General features: G+C 39.6%; 1 protein-coding gene across 2 annotated transcripts; it reads left to right on the top strand.

Annotated features, from left to right (window-relative positions):
* The first annotated feature begins 337 nt into the window (after nucleotides 1–337).
* On the top strand, nucleotides 338–19,714 carry LOC119732169 (forkhead box protein J2-like). 2 transcript variants are annotated; one of them, XM_038205583.1, is made up of 9 exons: nucleotides 338–961; nucleotides 4,110–4,184; nucleotides 7,323–7,409; nucleotides 11,751–11,879; nucleotides 13,339–13,480; nucleotides 14,372–14,482; nucleotides 15,760–15,897; nucleotides 16,897–17,052; nucleotides 18,100–19,714. In XM_038205583.1, the coding sequence occupies exons 1-9, from the start codon at nucleotides 590–592 to the stop codon at nucleotides 18,387–18,389; spliced, it is 1,500 nt and encodes a 499-aa protein (XP_038061511.1). In that variant the 5' UTR covers nucleotides 338–589; the 3' UTR covers nucleotides 18,390–19,714. The 2 variants fall into 2 exon arrangements, with proteins under 2 accessions (XP_038061511.1, XP_038061512.1); XM_038205584.1 differs by having other exon boundaries at nucleotides 339–961; nucleotides 15,760–15,870.
* Nucleotides 19,715–24,266: the final 4,552 nt, after the last annotated feature.

Here is a 24,266-nt window from a genome sequence, read left to right as displayed (position 1 = left end):
TTTCGGCAACTAGAAACAATCAATTTTTGTGAATGGAATGGCCTCGCTGCACCGCGGCAAATTTCCAGGGTTACTTTTGTATCACCACTTTGGCACACGAACGAATACTCGTAAATAATGCTTACAGCCTTTTACAGGTAATTTAAGCACTAATCACCTATTCTACGATAGTTTCAGTAATTAATCTGCACGTAACGACCCATGTACATGTGCATGATGGCCTAAAGCATGGTGTGTAGATTATGGGTACGTGACCACTCAATAGACGACCTATGACGTAAGAAGGAAGCGGCTACCATGGCAGTCTTCGCGGGGGGTATGATGCCCAGATATGGCAGCGCGCTGCGGCTTCCGCAAACTATTAAACGTAGTGCACTCTCACATTTTTTTTCAGCGGAAAAGCTTCCCGCAGTGACATCACAAGTGTCATATCAGGAAGTTTTTGCTTTGGCATTGTATCTTTAATGTTAACTTGGCTGGCTAATTTTAGCCAGATCCGAATGCGGAAGTTGAAAGGTTGCGGGTTCGCAGAATCAGTATCCATACGCTAGTGTGAAGAGGCGCCATTTACTGATCAGAAACATCCAAGATGGCGGCCGAGACGGAATTGAGTTTGGAGAGCAGTCTAACTGCGATGGACTGGCTACCGAGATTGACGGTCGGAGGTGCTCTCAACGGGGGTGGAATCCCCGGTAAGAACCAGCAAGGACGGAACGCACTTGTGGACCAAAGCAAAGGAACGATACCCATGAGAAAGTCCCCCAGTTCGCCTCACGACACGAGCGCTGTGTGGGACGAATCGCAGCAAGCGGCGAAGGACGGCAAACCCCCGTACAGTTACGCCAATCTCATCACATTCGCCATCAACAGCGCGCCTCAAAAGCGAATGACCTTAAGCGAGATTTACCAGTGGATATGTGACAGTTTTCCTTACTACAGAGACGCAGGCAGTGGTTGGAAGGTATGCTTCACTGATTTATGTAATGACATCGAATTTTGGAGCTTTTGGAGGTGCTTTTTTTTGCAGGGAAAAATTGACTGTTTATGATTCATCATAGAGGGCGCTCTACAGGTCGTTACTTGTGTTCATTGCCATGCATTGTCAGTGTCACAGTTTTAATATGTGTACTGCACATCTACTGTTAATACATCATTTAATATGTACTCGTTTGTAACATTTTTTGTTGATTCAGTCTTTTGATTTGTGGGTTTTTTTATTGGGTTTTTTCGCATTTAATTTTAATAGGACAAGTTAAAATATAAAATGAAGATTTATCAAAATTCATGCTACGAGTACGAAATAATCGAGAATAAGCATTTTCATTGGGAGTATGCGACTGTGTGTCATCTTGTTCACGGGGTGAATATTTAAGCATGATGACTTAAAAGCGCAAAAGTTATATGAAATGAGTTATAAGTAAATTTGCCCTGTGAGCAGGATGGCTCTAATCACCATGAGAGAGCTATTTAAAATGTCAATTCTACTTCAGTCGCAATGTATTTGATTGCATTATATTGCAGCATTTGTTAACTCTTTAGTCCGAAACTGTGGCGCCCAAAACTGCCCGAGCACTCTATGGTTTTATTCATTCTTCAGTGAATATTAACACAATGTAATACAATGTAACAGTTAGAACAAGTACTTATGGGTTAAATGCAATATACAACATTTGCACCCACAAAAAAAAATAACAAATTATTATGAAATACCTTACTGGACTGTCAGTGAATAATAGTCTCACGCGTCCTGTAAAATCATGGCACCTGGTGTGCTGTCATTTTCACGAAAAGTGGATATTTTGTATCAGTTTCCAACGATGGTTGGCTGACCATCGTTGGAAAAAACTTTTTCCTTCAAATACTGACCCCAATTTACCAAATTGAGTTAGTCCAAATTTTGTTTGCAATCAGTTACATATCCGTGAACAGATGCAAGACAGCTAGACTGGTTCCTCCACCTTACAAGTCCCCAACATCTATAAATTGCTCTGTTTCATCTGAAGTGGGGTCAGGGAATTAGACTACAAGAACATGATTGTTTTTCCTTAGTTTTTCCAGCATCTATGAGCACAAAACTTCAAATAAGTCAGTGCAACAACCCCCAAATCCATCAATTTCTGAAACTTACAGGAAAAGCAATTTCTATATTCCCTTTAAAAGTTAAGAGATGAAATGAAGATTTATCAAAATTCATGCCACGAGATAGTCGAGAATAAGCATTTTCATTACGATTATGCGACTCGACTGTGTGTCATTCATGGGGCAGATTTCTTCTCAATAAAAAATAAATAAAAGTAAGAAAATGAATATAAATTTTTTTTTACCGTATTTGAACATGGTACCTTTCAAAACACACATCCTAGTGATTTTTACGAAGCACTTCAAGCTCTGTTGAATTAAAAACCTCATCATTAGATTCGCAGTGTTACATGTATGTTGCAATTCTGCAATTATAGGCTTGAAAAGGGCATTTTGCTTCCGTAAAACTTCTGGGCTACGTGCTGGTGTCAACCCGTCTCCACTTTGACAGTTGTAGTGGGCGTGATATCCAAGAGTCGGCGGTAGTGACTTGCACTCTACCAGCCTGAGTCTATCGGTTCAGAGCGGCCAAATTATGCCAATTTCCCCCATTCTTCCCCTGGGGAACCAAATCTGGGTGTTGCACCTTGCTCAAAAAGTATAGGAGTGGCATGAGTGGGGTTAACTTTGTTGTATGCCAGGCCAAAGTAATGGAAACTTGAATGGAAACCAGACCTACATGCATGGGCGGATCCAGAACACAATTTTTTTTTGGGGGGGGGGCCAGAAAACAATTTTGTTCCCCAAAAAAATTGATTCAAAAATTGTACAGTGTCTTGGCCCGCTTAAGGGCCCCCGGACAATTTTTGGATTCTAGATGCTCAGTTGTTCAATCTGAGGCAATTTCTGACCACTTTAACCAATTTTGTTTGGCAAAAGATGGTGGTGTACGCAGTGGCTGCCTTTTTTGCGACGTCTCTTAAAAAAAAAATGTTCAGGGGAAAATGTTGCCATACCTTATCCTCCTACTCACAGACAGTAAAAGAAAAACAATCCTCTTCCCCTGCCATGCCTTTTACACAGACTAGTCACCAACAGTCAGATCATATTTCAAGCAACTTCCCCGTAACGCGGTGTAGGCCAGGGCACAAATTTTTCTTACACGTCCGCAGAATGCCAACCACTGTGCGACAGGATTCGCAACTAGCACTCGCAGCTCGATTTTTCCAGGGCAAAATTATGAACCCCCCCCCCCCAATTTTTTTTTCGTTCTCGCATGGTTCTAGCAGGAATAATACTAAAAACGTCCTTTTTTTTTTTAAAGGATCGTTTCGTGGACGTTTAGGCAATTGATATAATTTCGTTTCAAATGTGTTTGGTAGCCCAATATTCCAGGCCGTAATATAAAGGCGACAGACACCATTTGTAAACATTCGCAAATGAAACTGTTAAAAAAATCATGAAATATCCTTACTTGTTGATCGTAAGTAAATAATAGGATCAAGCATCCTGTGTAACCATTGCGCTTAGTATTTCCTGTCATTTTTGAGAAAAGAGGAACTACCATCACTTCCTCGCGATGTTTACGACCAAACCATTTTGATTTCATTGGAAATCTGGCTGTGTGTCGAGGAAAACAAAATGCATATTCACAGATTTCTTTTAAAAAAAAAGGTCTCTGCTGAGCTGAAAGTCAAAAGTTCAAGCCTGTCCCCTGCCATGCCTTTTACACAGGCTAGTCACCAACAGTCAGATCATAGTTCTAGTGACAGTCAAATTCCATCAACAGACAAAAGCAGGTGACTGGTAGGCACAGCTGGCTTATCAATCTCCGACAGTCAAAGCATAGCTATATCGGGTTTCATAACAATCACAGCCAGTCAATCATGCTTTATGAAGGCAGGGGGCACCCAACTGTTAAAAACAGTCACTTGATTTATTTTGACTGCTGGGCTGGCCTTGTTGAAATTGCCAGCCAGAGAGGGAGGGTTAATTGAAAATGCACAGCAGTAGAGTTTGTAAGCAGAATGATTGTCAGCAATATTATACTGATCATTTTTTTCTTCTTCATTTTTTCATTCTTTTTGCAGAACTCAATCAGGCACAACCTATCATTGAACAAGTGTTTCATGAAAGTAGCCAGATCGAAAGATGACCCGGGAAAGGTTAGTATAAAAATAGGAATTGAAAATAGTAAATACAATGTAATTCAATCAGAATTGGGCCAAATTTTATAGCACAGCTGAGCACATGACATTGTAACCCTAACTCCCTAGGCATTTTTGCAAGGACGCAACCTGAATCCTACAAAATCCACCAGCTGCCTCCATGTAAAATTTGCATACAGCCTCAATCCTGCAAAATCCTCCGTTATTTCTTGAATGTGGTCCTTGGAGGGGTGACCACTGCCTCAATCCTGCAAAATCCTCCTGCAATCACTGTCAATATGTTGAGGCAGAGCCAATGTCATCCTGGCGCAGTGGGGAGGATTTTAAGTATACTTTAGGTCTAAATGTATGCATGGCTGAGCATAAACAACACAAGGTCCGTCCTAAGACAAAATCCTCCAAAATCAGCCACACTTTTTTGCCATATAGCCTCAATCCTGCAAAATCCTCCATTTTGCAAAGAGGATTTTGGAAGGTTAGGGTCAAAGAGAACTTTATGGATTGCAAGACAAAATTTGCCAAAAGAAATAGTCATGCATGTCCAACAATGAGCACATCTAAAAACAAAGGCCAAGAATTAAATGCCTGTTTCCTATGACTCCACCAGATCTAGAAAACCATGCAGAACCTTAATTTTTAATTAAACAAAAATAACTTATGGTGCTCCCCCCTAGTGTTTATGAACATTGTCCTCCATTTTTGACATTTTGTTTCATTTTTTGAAAAAAAAGAACAAACAAACAATTATGCATCATCTCACCTATTTTTCTTGCTAACAAAGTTTTTTTAGAGCCAATATTTTTTTATGCATCCACCCACCCACTTGTTTGTTTGTTGTTGTTTTTTCCCCAATGTAGTAGGACAAACAACATTTTTTTATATTTTCTTGGCCTTACCTTACTTAGTTCACACAACTTTTGGCTAATTGTTTACAAATTCTATGAAAGTGGTTTTTGATTTCTAAATATTTTACTTTGTTTACGGGACATAAAGTGTTGTGCAAACAAAGGCAAATGAGTTTGAAAGGGCAAATGTTGAAGTTCTTTGCACTTTGAAAGTCATTGTGAATATTCATTTCAAAACCTGCGAGACCATTGTAAAGAGCATGCTGACATGTAGCTTTATCCCACAAACTTTTTTTCACAGAATCTGAAATCCTATTGCTTCAAATGAACATCAGTCAACCAGAAAAAGTACACAAAGCATAAAAAGAAATAATAATGTAAATAGTTTGTGGGTTATGTCATCTTTTGTTAAGCATTCCCATAGAACCGATTACCATTGTTGTTCTTTATTATTGTAATGCTTTTTTTTTTAATTCTATATTAGTCATTGGTTGGAAAAAAAACTTATTGTGTAAAATGTCACCAATAAAATCATAAAAGTTTTCTGTTTACGAATCACGATCACTGTACACTGACAAGCCCCCCTTCAATGGAGAAACCATTGTGCACGCTATTGTACAAAGCAATGGCCTTGCACTGGATTATTTGAACAATAGCTAGCACAATGCTTTCACCATTGGAGGGGCCTTCAAGATTGGTCTGTAACCAGTAAACACTTGAAATTGTGCATTTGCAGAAATACTTGGACATTCTTTATGCTTCAGTATACGTTACTATGTACAGACATTGACAGATATGAGTGTATGTATTTGTTCTACATAGCATGGAACCTGACAGTAAGTCAGGGTTTGAATGAAAGTGCTCAAAATTTGACATGTTTGATGGCTTTATTCACTTCCTGAGATGCGTTTAGGCAAGACAAAATTCGCTGCCACACTGAACGTAAACAAACAGGGGTTTTCAACATGTTTCTGTAAATATTGTACGGACAGTGTTGTGCATATCGACCTGATTTTTCCATGATTCTTCAGAATTTTCGACCATAAATATTTTTGACAATAATTAAGGTCAGTTTGTATCACTTTTTGTGGCCAGTTATTTGTACAGCTTTCGTAGTGCATTGGAAATAGTTCAGGCTTAAATTGGCCTATAATTGAATACCCCATTCAATCAGCAAAAAAAATTGGCAAAAAAAAATGTCCGACCTACATGTAGCTGCCCTATTTTTCAAGACCGCCATGAGGATTTTGGAGGATTGAAGTGATTTAGGGTTAAATCATTTTTGAAAAACTTTATGAGGTCCTTTGGCCAACTGTTTTGGTTTAAGCTGGGGGAGGGGAGTATTATTTTTGAGGAACAATCTCGAACCTGACCCAGCCGAGATTACATGTACCACCCAATATCCTGCTGTTTGTTGGCATGACGTAATTATAGGAAGCAGGACAACCTCTAACAGTAAGACGTGTTAATCCAGTTTTCCTTTATTGATAAGAGTTTGGCAAAGTGTCAAAATATTTGTTCAATCTACACACTGCTTTTCATACCATGAGAGTTACAGCATGCATTTTTGCTGGATTTGTTTGTTTTTTGGGGTTTTTTTTCATTTAACCCTAGCCTTCCCAAATCCTCCAAAATCATCTTTGCAAAATGGAGGATTTGGCAGGATTGAGGCTGTATGGCAAAAATGTGTGGTGGAGTTTTGCTCAGCCGTGCATTAATTTGGGCCTAGATTATACTTGAAATCCTCCGCATGGCTGCAGGATGTCACTGGCTCTGCCTCAACATATTGACAGTGATTGCTGGAGGATTTTGCAGGATTGAGGCAGTGGTCACCCCTCCAAGGACCACACTCAAGAAATAATAGAGGATTTTGGAGGATTAAGGCTGTGTGCAATTTTTACATGGAGGCAGTTGGAGGATTTTGCAGGATTGAGGTTACATCCTAGCAAAAATGCCCATGGAGTTAGGGTTAATTAATTTTTCATTTACAACTGTCGAACATTATTAGAAATAAACTATAGTTCAATAAAATACAGATAATAAGCTTCAAAATGATATCCATGTTTCATTTGTGGCATTTTGACCATTTTGAAATGTTGGCATCGATGTTTATAATTCCGTGGAATTTCTCTACTATGCATCATAAAAATATCATGCTAAAATCATTACAGTATTTCAGATTCATTGATCAATATCTGGAATCATTCATTCCCACATTTGTTGATCGTTAATTAAATTTATCATTTAATAAATGTACCAATCATTGTTTTTACTGTGCTACTCTTGACAGGGTTCTTACTGGGCCATTGACCAGAATCCCCAGGAAGACAGCCTCCCGACCAGACAAAAGCTGAGAAAAAGGAGAAACAGTGATCGGGTAAGAAGTCTTCCTATAGGACTCCGTGTGGGAACAAAAGAGGGAGCTGTTTGACCATATTTTGAAAGCCCCGTAGACGGTACACACACAGTACTTGCGTGCGCATACTGGTGCCAATGTGTATAGCGCAAAATACACCCCACTTAGTTTATCTTGAATGTGCTGCGTCTTTAGTTGAGCATCAGGCATTGTCATTATTGTGTTCATCTTTAAGTACAAGTGCTCCGAGTTCCACTAGTCCACATGTATTTTAGATTTTCGCAAGTGAGAGGTCAATTTTTGGCACGATACTTTTCATTCACGTCACACAATTTTTCAGATACCATAAATTGAGATGCTAGTAACAATTTTACGAAGGCCTTTCTCCCAAGGGTGATTTTCGTAAGAAATTAATGTACTCGATATAATTTTTTAAACTCCAACTTTTACAAGCTAATTTTGCTATTCGAGGGTCCGGAATTGCACCACCAGTGGTCAACTTTCAGGGTTTTTGGAATCCATGCACAAGTATCCCATCAACAGCCAGAAAAGGAGGGTTAAGGGTGACCTAGACTGGTTCCTGATCCATCCACTGCGTATTTCAAATGTATCCAAAGTTATTGGCGGCGGGGATTAGTCTCGGAGACTATCGCAAGTTGAATTCGAACGTATTCGCGCGCCGACGACGCCTGACGTTCACGCCAAGACGCGGTGGCTGATAGCTTTTGCACATTCAGGAAGTCGTGCGCACTTCGCGCGTTAACCAATACAGTACGCGCACGCTGTGTGTCCCGTCCATGGAGACTCAAAAGAGGTAAAAACGCGCCCTCGTTCGTTGGCGCACAGAGCCCATAGCACAGAGCAGTTGAGCTGTAAATATTGCTCAACTTTTCTACTAACAGTAGAGCAGCGCCTTGAAATTGTACCCAAAAGTACCTCCACATACCACCTGTCTGTGCACCCTGGTTGGAGCAATCTACAATGGAAATTGAGGGAGATGGGCATGTATTAACCTAATGAGTAAACCCACTCGTGTCAAAGGTCACCGGCTGTAGGGATTAGACTGGCACTAAGCCTCAGGAAGAAACACAAGCCAGTGGCTACTAACCTTGTAAAAGGTCAAATTCACACCAAATACATTAAAAAAAAAAATCAATAATTCAATATTTTTTTTATTTTTGTATCGTTTATCATTACCCCTAACTGTCCTGAATCTTCAGATTTTAACATGTTGAATTTAAGGTGATATACAACATTTGCAAACATCAACAAACAAAATTACCAAATTATTATGAAATACCTTACTTGACTGTAAGCGAATAATAGTCTCAAGCATCCTGTGAAATTATGGCACTTGGTGTGCTGTCATTTTCAAGAAAAGTTGAAATTTTGTATCTATTTCCAATAAAGATCCAACCGGCTGACCATCGTTGGAAAAAAAGTGACTTAAAAAAAACAAATACTGCCCCCAATTTCCCAAATTGTGTTAGTACACATTTTGTCACAATCGGTTCACATCCGTGAACAGGTGAAAGCCAGCTTGTCTGGTTCCCTGACCTGACAATTCTCTGACGTCTACAGTATGTATTGCTCCGTTTTGTCTGAAGTAGGGTCAGGGAATCAGACTACAAGAACAACATTTTTTTCTTGGTTTTTCCAGCATCTATGAACACAAAACTTTAAACAAGTCAGTGTAACAATATTCGCTATTAAACACCAATCCCCAAATCCATCCATTTCTGAAAATTACAGTGAAAACAAGAGTTTTATATTACCCTCAACAGAACACCAGAAATTGTATATATTTTGTGTGTGTGGAGGGTACACGTATATTTTGTTGTTTACTTTATGAAATCTATGTTGTTGATGTTGTGGGTAATACACATACACGTATAGGAAAGAATTCCATACACGGACGTCACTTGACACCCTGTGTACAAACCCTATGAGACTGGTCTGAAAAATTCTAACTGTTTTGTCACTAAATGCTTCAATATTTTCCCTGCTAAATTTCACTTTTTAGGACATGTTACTGCTTTCTGATAGCTGATTAGTCATTCCAGGGAAAAACTAGTGGCGTACGTTTATGGAATTCTTTCCCATACACTGGGCGTGCGAGCACTGCTACTTGTTTTTGTATTGTTTGCTTAATATCATTATGAGTAGTCAAAATGAAAATTCTAAAATAACACGATTCAAGGAAGATGTACATGTACATTTTTATAGTTACACACAAAAATCATTGTACATTGTACGAATATAGACACACAATATAAATAACACATGTACAAAAACCCTAAAAAACGAAAATAAAACAGATTCAATAAAATTTCATGTTCCAAAACATTTTCAGCCACCGCATTAAAATATGCAGTACCAGAAATAGACATGAAAGTGAAAGATGACCTTGACCTTGTTGTCTTTGAAGTCTGATCCACTTTGGTCACTGTGTCCACGGTTATTTAAAATATAAATTGATTATGAAATTTACTGTCCACAGAGCCTTGCCCAGATCAGGTCAAGGTTTTTGTGATCCAGAATGGTTATAGAAAATACTCTGTGATGCTATTTATTAACCATGACACATGCAAGCGTATACCAGGAAGTATTAAAAAAATATGGACCGCCCTAAAATTGCAACAGTGTCCGCGTGGGTTGATTAATTTGTGCTAGATCGTGAGATAAAAATATGACATAATGAAATTGATTTAGATTTTTTATTTTGTATTGGTTTATTTCCCCCGCCTTTTTTCTTTTTGGTTTAAAATGTTATTTTTGGTTTATTTTTAGCTGCGGGTACATGTAGCAGCTCAACAAAGCATCATTAGCAACAAACGTTGACATTGTCTATTGCTTCTACGTACTTTGACCGATTTCAACCAAACTTTGTCAAAAGGTATCAGTGGCCCAGCCCCAACATATCACATGACCAAACTGGGGTCAAAGGTCATCACGGGGTCAAGGTCAAAATAATGTCCAATTTTAAAAGTAGCGCTGTCAACATGTCCTTGGTCAGACAAAAAAAAATGTCCATGGTGACCCTCTTTATCTGACCTACAGCTATGGGGTCAAAGGTCAATATAAGGTGAACACGCATTTGTTGGCCCGCAGATTCCAAGATCCGATCGAAGTTGTTTTATTTTACCTTTTTTCTTTTTTTGGTCCTGCAAATATAGGCCCATTGATCATGAAAAGTCTAGACAACATTTGAGTTGATCCAATTCTGGTTTCTCATTACATGTTGTTGGTGTGGGTTTTTTTTCTTCAGGAAACCACAATGAAACCAATATTGTGTTTCTTGTTTACAAATGTGCGCTAGGAATTTTTTTTTTCAAATGGACGGCACTGGAATTGAATATTTGTTTTATGTATTGTGATCTATTTTTTTCGGTTCTTGTAATCTCATAACTGTGTTCTACTCTGGCTGACTAACTGAATATTTATTAATACCTACACAATGCTTTAGTTGAATGAGCCAAATCAGTAAGCTTTCAATATCATCTTTTGCAAACATCAAAAAACAAAATTACCAAACTATCACAAAATACCTTACTAGACTGCTAGTGAATAATAGTCCAAAGCATCCTGTAAAATCATGGCACCTGGTGTGCTGACATTTTCAAGAAAAGTGGGATTTTTGTATCAATTTCCAACGCTGGTCGGCCGACCAGCATGGGGGAAAAAAATTCTTTCAAATACTTCTCCAAATTATCATATTTAGTTAGTCCGCATTTCCTTTGCAATCAATTACACACATGTGAATGGGTACAAGCCAGCTAGACTGATTCCCTGACCTTACAGCTCCCTGACCCTGACGTCTATAAATTGCTCTGTATCATCTTAAGTGGGGTCAGGGAAGCAGACTACAAGAACATGATTATTTTTTCTCGGTTTGTCCGGCATCTACAAACCCAAAACGTCAAAGAAGACAGTGTAACAATATTTGCTGTAGAATACTAACCCTCAATCCATCCACGAATGAAAATGAAAGCAAAAGCAAATGTAGTAGGCCTATATACCCTTTAAATGGGACACTAAGGCGCATTATCAAAAACGGCAAAAGCAAAAGATTGCATTGAAAAATTACATTGCACTTGCCCGTTCATAAAGGTTATTTACCAACCCTACATGTAAACTTGTAGACCTAAATATTAGCATTTGTCAGGTTACCAGAAGCAGTAATTTTCCTAGTAGTGTTTATCAGCATGCCTGCTACACTGGTTGTCAGAAGTTATCCAGTAACTTCTACATGTATTTCCCATTAGAGGAAAGGAAGTGAGGATTTCCTGCGTAATATCTGCTATCGATTCCATTAAGTAATAGAAATGTAATGTCATTGTTTTTCCCTTTTTTTCTCCCCAGTCGTCACCGTACAGTCCTGACGACAGTCTACACAGCTCCGGGGGAAGCATACAGGGTGTGATATCGCCCACGCTCGCCCAAATCAACCGTGTCAACATCCCAAGTCAAGCTGCCCAACTTCAACAACAGGTACAGGCCCCGGGAACACTGTTTACGCCATCCTCTCGCCAAAGTCTGTCCCAAGCCAATATGGCTCATTTGGCTGACGTATATTTCAGTTTCCTTGGAATGAAACGACTGAGAATATTGCTTTTCCCCTGGATGGGATGCTGGTCCATCGCAGGTTACTCCCCAGCTAATGCCGGTACCCATTTATACTCCTGGGTGGAGATATAGGCAAGTTGGGATAAAGTGGCTTGCCCAAGGACACAGCATAGGGCTAGCAGAAGAATTCTCACCCCTGATCCTCTGATCATGAGTCACAAACCCTAACCACTAGGCCAGACTCCATATATTGTCCCGCCTACCCAGATTGAAATCTTTAAACGTCCATCGTGAGCTAACTGGTTCTGATCAAACTCGTTCACACTAACACCAGTGTGTAAATGGGTCGGTTGTAGCTTTCAGATTTTCTACCTGGGTAGAGCCTTCAACCCTGGTTCCGACCAGGGTTGATTTTACCCGTGTTGTGTGCTTAGTCTATGGGAGAGTGTTATATTACAGGGACAAAGGGAAACACAAAGCATTGTCCTCGAGAGCATAGTAAAACACAACTGTGTGTTACAGTTGGGTACATTTTTAAAGCACAAGTATGTATATACAAAAAAATCTGTACATTCCCGAAGTCTGTTATGTTTTTGATACAGTTTGTGTAATATTTGCGCGGTATCGTTGACTCATTAACAAACAGAAAGCCCTGTAAATTGAAATAACTACGGCTGTTTCACTTTCAATACTATTTTCCTTACACTACACCAGCAAAAAGAATATTTGAAAAAATCCCCTAAATTAAGGACATAGCAAGAGTACCGCGGCCTTTTAAATGCCATTGAAAATATTGTACTAGAATTGTCAATATTCGTGAACAGTGTGTTAACACCATAGAGCTATATTAAATTACTAGAGCGCTAACTCCTCATTCTGCGCGCGGAGACGCTTTGAAGCCGTCCTGGGCGCAGACATTTTGAATTCATGTGCGTGTCTGTAGAACATAATGAAATTAGATGCATTGAATTTTGAAAGTGTATTCTAAATGCAACGCGCAAGTAGAAGACACGCAAACAACTTAAGCGCGTCATTGACGGTTCAAAAAACGTGACGGCAAAAAGCATCTGCAGCGAATACGCGCACGCGTTGCGCTGGTTGCGTAGAGCAAAATGACACACTCATTTGCTGATCGTGCATTTCGGGTTTGGGCGTATTGGCTTCGGTAACGCACCGGTTTGGAATACAAACGCAGATATGCAAATAGCCGTACAAAAGCCGTACAAAATGTCTAGGTCTCCATAGGTTTGTGCACAAACATGGATGCGCCCAGCAGGCATTACTTTGTACACGAAGTTAGCACTCTAGTAATTTAATATAGCTCTATGGTTAACACTTAAAAATTTGTGTTACTTTGTTTATGGTGTGGTTTTCCTCTTAACAGTTGCAGATATTACAATCGCAGCAGCAGCAGCAGCAACCAGGCCAAGATGTCGGGACCAAGTTATTTGAATCCAACCCCAACATCGAGGATCTCAGTGCCTCCTTCAGGAGCTTATATAAATCAGTATTTGAAAGTTCTATGAGTAAGTGCATTTGAAACCTCCCCTTTTTGAAAATACAGTAAACTCAGGCTAAACCGGCACTCTCGGGACCCGAGAATTTGTGACGACTTACGCGAATGCCGATATCTGCTATAAGTCGTCATTTTGCCGACTTACATGAATGGTCTTTTGCACACATGATTCATTGCACTAATTGGCTTCAATTTACCCTGGATTATCTCCTTAATGCTTGAGTTGAATCCAGCAAATTAATCCTCGAATCGTATCATCACAGTTGGGGTATTGATAATGGAGACCACGATACATACATGTATGTACGTGCACAGTAACGAATTAAATGCGTGCGTGGTCCGGTATATACCACGCACGCATTGACTGCAGCAGTAGTCATTCAATAAGACGACCCCCAAAATGGACAGAGCGCATGCGTACAGCCTAGAGGGGGTACTGGTATTGATATGCTCACGATGCATATGCGATGTATGCAGTAGGACACCCTTTTTAGACACCGATGCATGCAGCGATCACGGGCCGTGCGAAACTACTTTTCGCTCGACATTTTGCCAACTGCAATACAGGAAGTCGATGCCAATGCGTGATTTGTTGAATGCTGACTTACACAAAGGATTTTGTAATGCTTTTTATGGAAAGGGGACCGAGAGTAACACGACAACTTGAGCGAAATGGCGACGTATAAAAGCCGACTTAGAAATAAAATATTCAATGGAAATGCATTACAGACAATCGGGACTTTAGTCAGACTGCCGACTTGAGCAATTTGAGGAGTTGTACGATGTCGGTTTAGCCGGAGTTTACTGTAATAAGTCTTGTCAAGGGCTTCTAGGCTAGTGCGTGATCCTTGAAAACTCAGATAACTTCAATGAAATTATTGAATATCGTTTCTTTTTGTAGATGGCCCATTGTCACAGTTTCATCAGGTGGATAGTGCAACTGCATCCCCACAGCAATCGCTGGTAGGCTCGCCCAACGGGAGCCAGCTGCAGCAATCACAGCAATACCTAGGTGAGTCAGGCCATGTCCGAAAGCTACTTGGCTACGACCAGCCTTAGAGGGAGGATACAACATTTGCAAACATCACAAAATGAAATGATCAAATTATCGCGAAATATCTTTACTGGATTGTTCGGGAATGACAGTCTAAAGCATCCTGAAAAATCGTGGCTCCTGGTTTGATGTCATTTTCAGAAAAATTGTATTTTTCCAACGCTGGTCAGCCGACCAGCATTGGAGATTACTGGCTTTTTTCAAAAAGTGCTCCTAATTTGTCATAATTAGTTATTCCGCGTTTTCTTTGCAAACGATTACACACCTGTATAGGGGTACAAGCGTGCTAGACTGATTCTCTGACCTTACAATTCCCCAAAGTGTATATATTGCTCCTTTTCATTTTAAGTTGGGTCAGGGAACCAGACTATAAGAACATGATTGGTTTTCTTGTTTTTTTCCAGCATCTACAAACCCAAAACTTGAAACAAGTCGGTTTAACAATATTTGCTGTAACATACTAATCCAAATCCATTTATTTCTGAAAAGTGCAGCAAAAGCAAATGTTGTACATTCCCTTTAACACATGCGTCTATGGGAAGTGGCTTCATAGACCCATGTGTATTTGGAAACGTCAGGGAATTCGGCACAACCCATACATCATGATGCATAATCTTTGGCTATGGCAGTCTTCCAGTTTGCATTCCAGTTTGCTATACTTCCTCTTTATGCTTGTATGCTCTATACTTGGTGCATGTTCAGTGCACCATTGTGATGCTTTTGTGGTGCTCAGTAGTCTTGTTTCAAACTGGAAGGCTGAAAGGGAGTGGCGTCCCTTGCCTCCGTATGATGACTGGCCAATCCATAGGTCTCGTTCATATGACATTTCCTACCGACCATCCATGGCGTCAGCATTTTGAGCGTCAACTTGCATAAACGCGCATCGGCTGCGTCATATTTCGAACACATTTCGAGCAACAAGCGCATGTGTTTAAAACATATTCAACACTGCGCAATGCGTGCTTTATTGCATAAAATATGCAGTTGCAGTTCTGCTACAGAGATGGCCCTCATTGAGCAAGCCCTATACCAAGTAGGCTCCTAAGATGCCAAAACAGCCTTGGAACTGGTCGTGTAAAGTTCTAATTTTGTCCTGGAAAAGTTATGGAATTTCATTTTAACATTTCATAGGAAACACTGAGTATAGAACATGTGTGCTGTGTACTGACTTCCGAAATGAAACTACCATTAAGTACTTTTAATAAACTTGTTTTCCGTCTTGTGAAATTCTTCAGGTAACCTAAGTCTCAACAGTTCCAACCTAGACTGGCTACAGAATCTCGATCTCCTGAAAGAGAGCGTCCGGACGGCCAATTGGAACGATGTTGATGTGTCCCAGTTCCAAGGTATAAGACACACTGCAATGTTTTCAGGTAGTTGACATTTTAAATATCTACAACCTACAGCTGTTAACATCCTTTCAAAAAGGTTTGAATTTACTTCTGTATTTTAAAACGTATGTTAAGCAAAATGTGCAGCAAATGAGTCCAAAACTTTTGATCAGCTTCGTTGGAAAAAACAGTTCAGCAATATTGAAGATACATGTGGTATAAGAAAAATATAACGAGGATTGTCTTATGGCAATTTAAGATCCCTTTTGTCAAGTGCTACTTCAGTCCCCCAAAAAATACAAGAAACTTAGCATACATCAACAAAATCATCCGAAGTCCCTTTCTATGTACCTACCAAGTTTCAACCAAATTTAACTTTTGGTAGTTTTTACAGTTTTTGCCATATAGGACCTAAAAAAGGCACCTTTTACGCTCTTGACACTTGATTACATCATCATGATGTCAATGTTCTGCAAGTTTGAAGTTGATCAGATCTATAAAATTGGAAAAGAGTAGGAAAAATAAAAGAAAAAATAAACACTTAACTTAATCTTGACAAAAACAATAGCTGTGTGGAGATTCAAAAGGTTTCCTGAACAAACGTTCAGAGAGTTAAGGTAAAATGTAACGTAAATCCATCACAAGTTTGTGTAATTCGGGCGTTTCACAATGCAGTGCGCCACCAAGAGTTTGCCACGGAGAGTCCATTTTTCATGGTTTGCGGTCGACAAAAATGGCCAATTTGAGAATTAGTAGACGTCTTGAGCTAATTTGTGAAGGATTGGGGCATAGCGTTCTGCCGCCTTACCAAAAAAACACCATATTGTTAAAAAAAAAAAAAAAAGGGCAAACAGATACTCGAATCATACTCTTACAAAACTATTGACCAAACAAGCTAACAATTTCAAATAGCCCTCGCTGCGAATGTGTCCACCATCTCCCACAATGCACTGGGAAAAATTAACTCTGCGTGGCAAACTCTTGGTGGTGCACTGCATTGTGAAACGCCCGAATTGATGATCGCTTTCCCTCTCTGTCTAGGTTTGATGGAGAGTATGAAGCAAGCTGACCTCAAGAATTGGTCCCTAGCACCAGAACAATTCGCAGACCTTGCTTCCTCACTCAGTCAATTCTTCCAACAGACAGGCCTACTGTCACAGAGTTTGGGCGGTCTGTCGGCCTCGTCAGCTGCAACAGGTAGGTACCCTGCTAAATGCAACAATATCCAACACGGCTGAAATGAGAACCCTGCTAAATGCAACAAATGCAGCGGTGGTTTCTGTTGTATCAGCCTTGGTAAGCAGTTACCCTGACAAATGCAACAGGATGCAACGAAGCAAATGCAACAGGATGCAACAATTTTTTACCACTGTTGCTACGAAATGGAACAGTGGATTATGTTGCTTCTTCAGCAGCTACCCTGCCAAATGCAACTTGATGCAACAAGGCAAATACAACTAAATGCGAGAGTCTGCAACAACTTTTTACCACTGTTGCAACAAAATGGAACAGTGGATTATATTGTTTCGGCCTTGGCACTATAAGCAGTTACCCTGCCAAATGCAACAGTGTGCAAGGAAGCATGTGACTTGAGTTGACTACTTAAAGCAATGGTCTGCAACAAATTTTTACCACTGTTGCAACAAAATGGAAGAGTGGATTCTGTTGTATCAGCCTTGGCACTATGTATAAGCAGTTACCTGCCAAATACAACTAGATGCAACAAAGCATGGGACTTCAGTGACTACTTAATGCAACGGTCTGCAACAAATGTTTACCACTGTTGCAACAAAATGTAACAGTGGATTCTGTTGTATCAGCTGTGGCACTACATGTATAAGCAGTTGCCTGCCAAATGCAACTAGATGCAACAAAGCGTGGGACTTCAGTGACTACTTAATGCGACGGTCTGCAACAATTTTTTACCACTGTTGCAACAAAATGTAACAGTGGATTCTATTGTAGCAGCCCTGGCACAATAAGTAGTTACCATGCCAAATGCAACAAGATCCCACACACCTGAAATCAGAACCGTGCCAATCGCAACAAAATGCAATGGTGGATTCTCTTGTATCAGCCTTGGCACTATGAGCAATTACCATGCTAAATTCAACAAGATGCAACGAAATGTGGGACTTGCGTTAATACTAAATGCAACGATCGGCAACAACTTTTGCTTTCTGTTGCATTTAGCATGGTTATGATTAAATCACAAAGATGTAAATTTGGTTTCTGTTTTTATAGGGAGTGGTTTTAACAGCAGCCAACATTCAAACTACTCCAACTCCACCACGGGCGGCCACTCCTCCATCATGGGCTCGCCGAACCTACTCAGTCCCGACAACAGCGCCACTTCCCTGGGTCTATCACCCCACGGTCTCTCCCCTCACCATCAGTTATCAGTCAGTCCAAGGCACCAGACTACCATGCAGCCGCCAAGAACGCATCAGGTCCCCACTGTGCACGTTCAGGCAGTTCCCAGTTACACAGCGGAGGAGGAGGAAGACACGTTTGATTGGGATAGCATAGTATGAATATTGACTGCTGGGGGATAGCATAGTATGAATATTGACCGTTGGGGGAGATAGTCAAAGCCAGGCCAATCATGATAGGTACATATTAGGAGGAGGAAGATCATTTGATTGGGATAGCATAGTATGAATATTGACTGCTGGGGGATGGCATAGTAAAAATATTGACTGCTTTCGGGGGAGATAGTCAAAAGCCAGGCCAATCAAGATGCATATTAAGAAGAAGACCATTTGATTGGGATATCGTAGTATGAATATTGACTGCTGGGGGATAGCATAGTATTACTATTGACCGCTTTTGAGGAGATAGTCAAAAGCCAGGCCAAACAGATAGGTTCAAAATAGGAGGAAGACACATTTGAGTGCGATAACATCGTATGAATATTGACCACTGGGGTATAGCATAGTATTACTATTGACTTCTGAGGGATAGCATAGTATGAATATTGACTGCTCTGGAGGAGATAGTCAAAGTCAGGGTAGTAATGATAGGTACAGCATTTAAAAACAGAAGATCCATAAAGAAAAGAAGTAACTGCCTTAAAAAAAACTACTACAGTTAAAATTGAGTACATTGTGATAAAAGCAAAGCATCAATGAGTTTAGTCACGTTCCAAGACTGAAGTTTGATTTTGTTCTCTTTAAGTCACTACTATCAACAAGATAAATAAAAGCTTATCTTGGGAACTTTGGCGCTGGGAGGCAAGAAATTCTAAGTGAGCATACCTTGTGTGTGCATAAGCTTGAATAAAGCAGCCTGAGGCATTCTTGGAATTTCTCGGATCCCAGCGCCAATGTTCCCAAGATTTTATTCATCTTGCCAACAGCCCCCTCTACCGCTGCAGCAGCTTGACCAGAAAGTCAACCAATCATCTCGTTCATATGATTACTCCTCCATCGTGGTTGGGCTGGCTTTAATATTAGTGATTTTTAATTTCATGTACATAAGATTTCTTTTTTGTGTGTGTGGGTTTTGTTTTTTAATGAAAGGATATTTTGTTACCATGGTATTAAGGAGATCAGAGCCATATCGTTGTTATTGAAGGATTGCTTGTGAACTTTCAGGAGTTTATTTTATTCAAAGAATATAATTAAATTGTTCCAACCACTTTTTGTTTTTGTTTTGTTTTGTTTTGCAGAGGTCTTAAGCTGGGCATTTCATTTTCGGAATTTTATTTTGTACAAAAGCACAAAGACAATTCAATTCCTGAGCCACAAAGCACAAATCTGCATGTCCAATTTGTCAAAAAAAATCAACAAATATAGTTAGTAATGAATGAAAGGTTTGCAGAAACACCATGTGGGAATGATTTCTCAAATTAAGAGAAGGAAAGAACCAGAGGTATGAACTGGACGTTCCGCTCAGTATGCTCTGACCGTCTTCAGGAGAGTGCCTAAACTCTAAGAAGGTAAACACATTTATGCAAAATCGATGAAGTGTGAAGTTGCATCCTGTGGGGATGCCAAGTGGCTTATTATTATTCCCATATGGTGTTTCCACAAACTTTTCATTCATTAGTATCTTCACCATGCAAAGCCTCAAATCTTACTTAAAAATAGCTAGAATAAATGACATAAACTTCGTAAATCCCAACTAGAAACATTCCACAGTTAGGCCAAAAAAAAAAAAAGTCGGTCTCTGGTCGATTTTAATCATGCGCGTCAATCTTTTTCTTTTCCAAAATGTTCCGCGGTAGCTCCAACAGCGCCCTCTATTGCCGCACCTCCTCAATTTTTTTACCAAAGAGCACCAAGGAATGGAAAATTGCACCAAGGCAAATGATCGAGAGCACCAAGCCAAATCATGGAGGACACCAATGTACATGAGGACACCAAAAAAGCAAAATAGTACCCTACCTTAATTGTCTGTACAATCGAAGCTTGAAGAAAAAAAAAAAAAAAGAAGAATAAAAACAAAGCCGCGTCCCTGTGTCAATGCCGGAACTTTGGTCTGACCAGAGACCGAAAAAAAAAAAAAAATTGGCCTTAACTATATTTTTTTTCTTTCAGATTTTTGTGTGCCGTTTTTGAAAAATTTGAAATTATTTCATCTATTAACTTGGAATCACAAGATGGTGATTATGAAATAAGAATGAAGAAAGCATCACTAGCAGTTAATACAGATTGCACTTTTAGTTGTGTATAGTTTTATCTAGCTCACCTAGAGGTATTTATTTTTGTATTGAATTTCACAATCTTCCCAGAAATTTGAGCAGCTTTGTGTTTATATGTCAATTATCGTTTTGAAAATATTGTATTTTACCGGAAGACAGTGGAAAGTTAGTCTATGGAATAATCCCTTTGCACAGCAATTGTCTATGATGTGAGTCGGCGAGTAATTATGCAAAACAACACTGTGTCTTGACCTCGAAATTCTGACCATTCAGTGGGCGCCTTATATATTGAGTTTTCAGTAACCCGTAACATGGCATCCAATTTGACCAATGAACAGCTTAGTCCACATTTGTAATCGAAGTGACGTCACAGTTTGTAAAGTCGACTCAGATTGGCTGGCACGCGGGGTTGCATAAAATTTGCATGTTAGGATATATCAGACGCTCGACCGTGACTCTGCACACCTGAATGCCTGATCTCAGACTAATGGAAAGCCTGACAATGTTCAATATGCATAAATACTACGTGTTCAAGTTCCATGTCACAATTTCTTATTCAGGTCAAATTTTGTGGCTTTTGCTAAGCACGTAATTTTTATCACCATTCCGTGCTTACAGAACTAGCAAAGAAACTCTGTGGTCACCCTGTAAGCAGTGAAGCACTAAATCCTTGCTAACCAATGGAATATGCTTACCATTAATTGAAAATTGTCTGCTCTGTGGTCACCCAGGCCCTGTAAGCACTTAATCCTTGCTAACCCATAGAATATGCTTACCATTAATTGAAAATTGTCTGCAATAAGCAAGGACTTGCACTAACCAGATCCACAGATCAGCCTTTTGGGCCCAGATCTTAGATAAGGAGTCAAACTTGATACTAACTTTCAAATTTACAATTGTAAATTTACCAATAACAATACAAAATGAGGATATATTTTCAACTGGAGAATAATCGCATGTTTATGAAGGACGGCGACTCGGACCTGAGGCATGCACTACATGATAATGTGTAAATGAGAAATTATACCAAAACGAATGTTTTGATTGTTGACGAAATTGACAGTAATGTGCCTTGTATCTGCTATGGGGCTACTTTGGTCGAAGTCTTGCATGTTGGACAAGAGTACCACAAAATGGATATTTGTTGTGAAGCTTAAAAAGGGTAGTCACTGGAAGATGCTTTAAGGGCAATATACAAATATACCATGGTTTGAGGGTGGATAGTCGATATTAGCTGCCCGAGGTATTGGAGGCTGACAAACTATTGTCCGAGGCAAAGCTCAGGGAACTAGTTTGTCAACGTCCAATACCTGAGGGAGCTTATTTCGACTATCCACTTAAACTAAGCCATGTTATATTTGTTTTATGAATACCTCATACATATTCACCAAGATTTTGCCGAGTTTAAGGAAAACGTTGTGTGTGTGGCGCCATGTTTTCATGCAGCTGGGGCGATGTTCGCGCATGCTTACTTCGCGCATGATTACTTAGTATAGCACATGCTTGGAAGATTAGCGCATGGATAGTCTACCAAGCATGCTTATTAACAAAGTGCGTAAATCCTAGCGTGTGCGCTTGGTAAACAGCAAAACTAGCGGCTGACACGTGATGGTGAATGAACCAATAAGAATCCGTCTCTCGGTCATGAATATGTACGAGGTATAGTAATACTTCATTCTGTGATGATTGAGGTGCAGGGAGTGCTGGAAATTATGTATGTTCATGAGGTTTTACAAATTGATAGAACATTGAAGGCATTTGAGAAAATCTGAAAATAGTGTACAGGTATTAGTGTGGAATATCGAGAAAAGGTTTGCCGTGCGTAGGGTCGATGTCAATGCTGCTGTGGTATATTTGACGGACAATCATAGTATGACACTATTTTTCTAATCTGTAAAATTCTGTAATGATATCTGCAAACAATTTGAAAACTGTTACTGATTTTTCTGAATAGATCTGTTCAAAGTCTGATTCAGAAGACCCGTTGTGTCATTAAGGAAAATTACTAACACTGGGGGTGAAAGTTAATGATACTTCTGCTGTTTAGAAGTTCCAACCTAAAAGGCTGTTCTTATATTACACTGATGACATGTTCAAGTCAGAGCTGCATGTGAAGAGAGTTGCGACAACTATCAATTTGGACGCCATTATAGGTCCAACTTGGCTCGCGTAGTGTCAGGTAACGCTATGGGGCTTTGGTGCAATTTCTCTAAATTGCTGGGATTAACCCTACCCCCTAGGCCCTTTTGATTTGGAACCATCCTCAATCCTGCCAAATCCTCCAATTGCCACCATGTAAAAATGTGATTCAGCCTCAATCCTCTGTTATTTCTTGAATTTAGTTCAGTGGAGGGGTGACCATTGCCTCAATCCTTCAAAACACTCCAACAATCACTGTTAATGGTTGAGGCAGTGCTGATTACATTCAGAAGCAGTGTGGATGATATCGAGCGTAATGCAGGGCTCAATTATGCATGGCTGAGCATAAACAATGCTGGGTACAGCCTTAGAATTCGATGCATCTTCAAAAATCAACCGACACTTTTTTTCCCCCTTCAGTCTCAATCCTCCAAAATCTTCACCGCCTGGAAGATTTTGGAGGATTGAGGAGGTTTAGGTTTTTAATGTTGACAATATCATTGCAAAATAATCCCAGAATCTCGTGACAGAATGTTTTTGCCAATTCTTGGACCTAAAATGGCATCGGAAATTGTTACCCCTCATGTCGCAACCCTCTGTTTTTTTAGTTTTGGCTCTGGTTGAAGTATTGACTCCTTTCAGACATGGTCATGTACCGCCTATCTTAAGAATTTGTGGTCTTATAAAAAAGTCCTCTGAATAATAGTTTCCTATATTGAAGTCAAAAGAAATGTAGTCTGAATCTGTACAACAGTGTTGTTACACATACCAAGTTTGAAGTTCTTAGAAATGGATCAACATGCATGCACTGTGTATTTCTGTTCCTTCTAGTTACTCTGCAAAGAAAAAAACAGCTAAGCGAAAAATTTCATCAGTTGTTTGAAATGAATTAGTTACTGTGGGGTTCCAGTGGACGCCATGCACGAACAGTTGCGCATTTTGACCACCATCTAAAGTCACGTGGACACACCGTGTGGCGTACTGGTTTGTGCACATATGGCACAAATATGCACGGCTTATTTTTCGGTTGTGCGTTCAAGTGTCCCTTCCAGTGGTCTCCCTTCAACTCTTGAGGGGGTACTTGTGCACGAAGTCTATCAGAAGAACGAGTACCAACACTCGTATTAGTTCCATGCGTTCTCATCTTTCCACTTTTTATTTGAAAAAGAATGGATAAAAGTGTACATATCTTTTATTTGTATAAAAAAACAAAGAATTTATACAAAATAACGCAACCCACACTGTCTTCTCCATGTTATATATATTTCTTTTATTATATAAAAGAAAGGGAAAAAAATGTTTGATTGTACATAAAATTAACAACTTTGTGCACGTGTATAAAAGATAATGTAATAAGTAGACGAGAATGATTGATTTGGATTAATATTTTCTATGAATGGACTGGTTGAATTGGACTGAGAACAGTCATTTTGGTTGAGTAGCAACTACCTTGTATGATTATAAATGTAAAGAGTGTATAAAAATCTGTCTTTAACTTACAACTGTGTTTACACTGATTCTTTATTTCATAAAAAAATTGGTCATAATTTTGCTTGTTGAGTTTTTGGGTATGGTGTGTAAATACAGTCGAATCGGGTTAGTACAAACTGTTAATACAAAGGTCTGG

This window comes from Patiria miniata, unplaced genomic scaffold, assembly GCF_015706575.1.
Source record: "Patiria miniata isolate m_02_andy unplaced genomic scaffold, ASM1570657v1 HiC_scaffold_24, whole genome shotgun sequence".
Lineage (NCBI taxonomy): Eukaryota > Metazoa > Echinodermata > Asteroidea > Valvatida > Asterinidae > Patiria > Patiria miniata.
This window is presented reverse-complemented; position numbering and strand designations above follow the sequence as displayed.